The sequence below is a fragment of the Cavia porcellus genome, unplaced genomic scaffold (genome assembly GCF_034190915.1).
Source record: "Cavia porcellus strain 051 isolate PalLab524CR breed Dunkin Hartley unplaced genomic scaffold, mCavPor4.1 scaffold_6, whole genome shotgun sequence".
Lineage (NCBI taxonomy): Eukaryota > Metazoa > Chordata > Mammalia > Rodentia > Caviidae > Cavia > Cavia porcellus.
The window spans coordinates 41,120,438-41,125,513 of record NW_026947489.1 but is presented as its reverse complement, the minus strand read 5'-3'; the positions used below and the strand labels follow the sequence as shown (position 1 = coordinate 41,125,513).

General features: G+C 53.9%; 1 protein-coding gene across 2 annotated transcripts; it reads right to left on the bottom strand.

Moving 5' to 3' along the window:
• Positions 1 to 375: 375 nt before the first annotated feature.
• Positions 376 to 4,798, bottom strand: Rab13 (RAB13, member RAS oncogene family). 2 transcript variants are annotated; one of them, XM_013159015.3, is made up of 9 exons: positions 4,559 to 4,687; positions 3,392 to 3,452; positions 3,129 to 3,238; positions 1,959 to 2,019; positions 1,443 to 1,520; positions 1,259 to 1,348; positions 1,104 to 1,169; positions 967 to 1,020; positions 376 to 866 (listed from the first exon to the last, which is right to left on the bottom strand). In XM_013159015.3, exons 4-9 carry the CDS (start codon positions 1,959 to 1,961, stop codon positions 789 to 791), a joined length of 369 nt encoding a protein of 122 aa, XP_013014469.1. In that variant the 5' UTR covers positions 1,962 to 2,019; positions 3,129 to 3,238; positions 3,392 to 3,452; positions 4,559 to 4,687; the 3' UTR covers positions 376 to 788. The 2 variants fall into 2 exon arrangements, with proteins under 2 accessions (XP_013014469.1, XP_003475416.1); XM_003475368.5 differs by lacking the exon at positions 3,129 to 3,238 and having other exon boundaries at positions 4,559 to 4,798.
• Positions 4,799 to 5,076: the final 278 nt, after the last annotated feature.

The window sequence follows — 5,076 nt, the reverse complement described above, 5'->3', positions numbered from 1 at the left end:
CAACCAAAGGCTGTGATAAATACCATACCTGACACAGCAGTTGCTTTATATATATTCATGAATTAATGAACCTCTCTGTGTCTCATTTTCCTCCCCAATAAAAGCAGGTAATAAGCTGGGCACCTGAGAACTCAGCCTCTGGGAGGCTGAGACAGGAATACTGCCCAAGTCTGAGGTCAGCCTGGTCAACTTAGTAAGGACCAGTGAACTCATGGAGCCCATGCAGAAAAGAAGTCACATATTCCCTCTGCCTTTCTTTTGTTTTCTCCACTGCCCAGTATTAGGGAGGGACAGGGCACCAGCCAGGCTCACACTGTGCAGAGGTATCTGAGTAGAGACATCCAACAACAATGACAATCACCCACACAGAGGACATTAGTGCCAATGGAGGCCTTTAATACTGAGAAAGACCCTGCAAAATGACAAGTCTTCAAAGTGTGGTACCTAGCCAGTCTCTTGATGGACCGTTGAACCCCAGTCAGTAACAGAACCCCACAGATTTACATTTAGGTTTGTCCTGAAGACCCAGGGACAGCCGGAGGCCTGAGGCTGCCCAGCCTGCCAGCCTCCCTGCGTCTGGTCTCACCCCTCCATCTCTCTCACATCCTTTATCCCTTCCCTCTTCTCCCTGCCCATGCCTTCCTTGCCTCTTCTCCCCCTTCCTTCTCCACCTTCTCTCTTCTCACCACCTGTCTACCTATCCAGAGTCCCCACTGTGCCTCCCGGCTGCCCTCAGCCCGGTCTCTCCCGGTTAGGCCTCCAGCGCTAGGTGGGCAGCGGACAGGGCCTCAGCTCAGGGAGCACTTGCTGGCGTTCTTCCTGTCGCAGGGCTGCAGGGCAGCACTGGAGGCCTTGTTGCTGTCTCCCTGAAGGGAGAGGGGCCTAGGGGTCGGGGCGAGGCCAGGGACCCACCCTTCCCAGGGGCACCACCCACAGCAGGGCACCCAGCCCCAAGAGCAGACTTACCAGTCTCCGGGCTCCGGACTTGTGCAAGATGTCTCGGGCCAGGGAGCTGAAAGCCTACAGGGGAGAGGACCAGGATGGACTGGAGGGGTCCCCCACTGTGTGCATGCCCCCAGCACTCCTTTGAGGGCAGACCTCACCTCATCCACATTCGTGCTAGATTTGGCGCTTGTCTCGAAAAACCGGATTCCGTGCTCTCGAGCCAGCTGTGGGGGCAGCAGAAACAGGAGTTGGAAAAGGCCAACACCCGCACCCACATAGTGTGACCCCAGCTGGTGCCCCACCCGGCCCTCACCTTGTCTGCCCGCTCTTTCTGCACCTTTCTCTTGGCTTCCATGTCACACTTGTTCCCCAGCAGGAGGCGCTCCACCCCAGCTGAGGCATTCTGGACAAAATGGGGAGTCAGATGTGGGGCTCTCCATACTCATGGCTCCCTTAATCCTCTGGAGCCCACCCAGCTCCTCTCAGAGCATCCTCACCTCTTTGATGCTTTTCATCCAAGTCTGAATATTCTCAAAGGATTTCTCGTCCGTGATGTCATAGACCAGGATGATGCCCTGGGGGACAGCAAAGTTCACCTTGGACCATTTCTAGGGCCACGCTTCCTTTTTCCTTTGAAGCAACTCTGAGAGCCAGTGCCCAGGTCTGAATACCATGGCACACGGGGCCCTGCAGGGTGAGGAAGCCTAGCACATATGAGGCCCTGGTTTCCATCCTTAGCATGGACAAAAAGGAAACAAAACCAAACCTAGGGGCTGGGGATTTAGCTCATCGGCATAAGCGCCTGCCTTGGAAGCAGGCAGACGTGAGTTCGATCCCCCGTACCGATAAAAAGAAAAAGACCAAAAAAAAAAAAAAAAAACCGAGCAAACAAACAAAACACGTTGGCTTGCAAATGGGGCCCTGTGTAGCACCCATACTGTACCCCTTCATCTTTTTACTCATGGCACTGTTATCTCCCAGTGAAGCCCTGTCCAGGTAGGTGCACAGCGTACCATGGCTCCACGGTAGTAGGCAGTAGTTATTGTCTTGAATCGCTCCTGGCCAGCCGTGTCCCTGGAGAAGGGTTCACAAGGCAGGAGAGAAGTAAGGGGTTTCCAAGGGGAGACCCCTCCCCCCCCAATCCAGCTCCTACAACACAAGTACACTGAAAGAAAGACCAGGAAACAGTAAATAGGAAGAGGGATAAGACAGCGGGGCTGCCACTGAGACACAGCAGAGGTTTAGAGGTGAGCAAAGGACTCACCCCACATGTGTGAGGATATGGGTGGTACTTCATGCCAGTACCATGAGGAGGAGGGGGTGGGGCGGGAAGAGAAGCCACTACCACCAAGCTAGGTGGTACATATCAGTAATCCCAGTGCTTTGGAGGCTGAGGCAGGACTGCAAATTTGAATTCTATCTAGGCAACATAGCCAGACTCTGTTCCAAAATTTTAAAATGTGGCCAGTCATGGTGACACTCTTCTGTAACCCCAGCACTCAGGAAGCTGAGGCAGGAGGATTCCTAGAAGTCTGAGGACAGACTGATCTACATAGTGAGTTTAAGAAGACCAGCATGGACGGCATAGGGAGACCCAGTCTTAATAAGTAAATTAAATAAGTACATAAGTAAATAAAATAAAAAATTTGAAGGGCTGGAATTATAGCTCAGTGCAAAGGGCCAGGGTTCAATCCCCTGCACACACAGAGAGCGCCCAAGAAACAGACTATCTTTTTTTTTTTTTTTTTTTTTTGTCTTTTTCGTTTTTATCGGTACCGGGGATCGAACTCACAACCGCCTGCTTGCAAGACAGGTGCTTATGCCGCTGAGCTAAATCCCCAGCCCCCAGACTATCTTTCTTACTTACTAAAAGCATACCGTGTGTCAAGCACTAAAGTATCATTTTATTTAACCCTCACTCTATACTTGTGAGACATGTTTGCATTGGCACCCATGTCTGCACCTTTTCCTTTATTTTATTTTCTGCTGGGATTCTGGGCATGTGCCACTATGCCTAGCTATTTGATGTATCTTAATGCCTCCACAAGAATACCACAACCCTTGAATACCTCTGGTGTCCAACTTCCTTGTTAAAAACAGGTACAGCCTCTGTAAATGATCCTCCGGACTCTCTCCTTCAAAGACAGCGCCAGGCTTGGAGCTATCTTGATTCTGCTACTCACCCGCTCACTACCTAGAAGCTGTTTCCACTCTGCAGCTCACAGCTCTGTTTTCCAGATCTGAGATGCTCTGGATCCAGAGGACATAAGGATTAGAAATAGGCTGAAAATGGCTGGGAGAGCAGAAGAGAGAGAGGGCAGCTGAGTAAACAAGATAAAACAGAAGTGCTGGAAGAAAACACTGGGAAAGGGAGCGAAATGAAAAAGACAGAGAGGCTGTGGGAAGAAAAGGGGGCCTGGGATTGGATGTCCAGGGTCCCACTCACCAGACTTGCAGTTTGATCTTCTTCCCCTCTATGTCCACAGTACGGATCTTGAAATCAATTCCTAGGTGGAAGTCAAGATGCATCTGTGTGAGTGTGCGCGTGCATATTTGCATGCGTGTGTGCACACGTGCACAGACAGAATGGAACAGTGACAGCACAATAACTGCAGGTGAGTGTTTGGGATGCAACCTCACTGGACATGTAGGACCAGGCGAATTTCCCCAAACTGTGCTTACACAGGGTTTTTATGGATTTTTAGAGGGCAGACACTGATGGAAGCTCTGCAGAGAGCTTAAGGCCAGGTCAACTGCTGAGTATCACTTCCACATTCCTTTTTCCTTTCATTTCCTTTGGGCCCTCTACCGGATCATATTCCACCATACTCCTGAGATGTAGTGTAGGGGAAAGACCGCCAGTGCAAGTCTCTGTGAGGTAATGTTGGGCCAGGCTTGGACTTAAGACTTGAGTCTGAAACTGCTAGGGAGATTCCCCTTGTAATCAGAACTGTCTGTCCTGAGACTCCCCTTCTGATTTCTCAGGACACAGAGGTCCAAAGAAAGCTGACCGGAAGGTGACCTACCAGCTCCTTCCCAATCCCGCCTCCTTGTAGCTGCTGGGGCCGTGGGAGAAGGCTGAGTTACCAGGCTGACTCAAAGACCCAGGAAGGCCCTGGTTCCTGCCTTCCTCACCAAGTGATTGCATATTCGGGGTCACAGCTCTTGAGGGCCAGGTGCTGCCCTCTGGTTTCCCAGTTAGTTGAGGGGGAGACGAGGCAGCAGATGGTGACACAGCCGGACAGTGTGACAGGAAGAGGTCAGAAGCGGGGAGGGAGGTTGGGTTGGGAACACAGGACTTGTGGAGAGGGGATCAAGGATTCCAAGTGGCTGGTGGGGAGAGGAGCTGGAGGGCAAACAGGGCTCCCGTCGGCTTGGGCAGGGAAGGAAGGTGGCACCAAGGAAACCAGGGCGACAGCCACTGAAGTTACCTTGGTCCTAGAAGGAGGCTAGAAGTTTGGGCACCGTGCAGAGGCATGGATGGGGCGGGCCTGAGACGGGGGTGGGGGCGGGACTGGAGTCTGGGGTGCAGTAGGATCCCCAGAGGTCCAGCAGCCCGAGCGGCGCGCGAGGGCACGGGCAGCGAGGCGCGGGATTTGGCCGGCGGGCTCACCAATGGTGGAGATGTACGTGCTGTTGAAGTTGTCCTCGGCAAAGCGAATGATCAGACAGGTCTTGCCCACCCCCGAGTCCCCGATCAGCAGCAGTTTGAAGAGGTGGTCGTAGGCCTTGGCCATGGCGGTCCTGGGCCGGGCGGGGTGGGAGCGCCAGGCTGGGACTGCAGGGGAGGCCGGCGCCGGCCCAGGCCAGGAAGCACTTTCCCGGCTGCTGCCAGCCGGGAACTGCGGAGGCCGCCCCGCCTCCTGCCTCGGCCCGCCCCGGCCCGCCCCGCCCCGGCCCGCCCAGCCCCGGCTCCGGCCCCGGCTCCGGCCCGGCCCAGCCGCGCGGCTTCCAGGCGGCTGAGGCCCTGGGGACCCAGGCTACCCCAGCTAGGGTTCCATCCTCGGTGCTCTGGGACCTCAGTTAGAACCAGATCCTTTTGAAAAATAGCGGGACGTCCCTTGTAGGTTATTTGCGGTGTCCCTCTGCCCCCTGGTGGAACAAAGTAAAATTAAAATTAATTCTAGTTCA

Excerpts from the sequence above, each read along its gene's own strand:
- Rab13 (XM_003475368.5), bottom strand. The coding sequence starts at position 4,682 with ATGGCCAAGGCCTACGACCACCTCTTCAAACTGCTGCTGATCGGGGAC. Across the intron at positions 2,020-3,391 it reads AAGATCAAACTGCAAGTCTG|GGACACGGCTGGCCAGGAGC; the intron begins GTGAGTGGGACC and ends ACCCTTCTCCAG. Across the intron at positions 1,349-1,442 it reads GGATGAAAAGCATCAAAGAG|AATGCCTCAGCTGGGGTGGA; the intron begins GTGAGGATGCTC and ends CATTTTGTCCAG.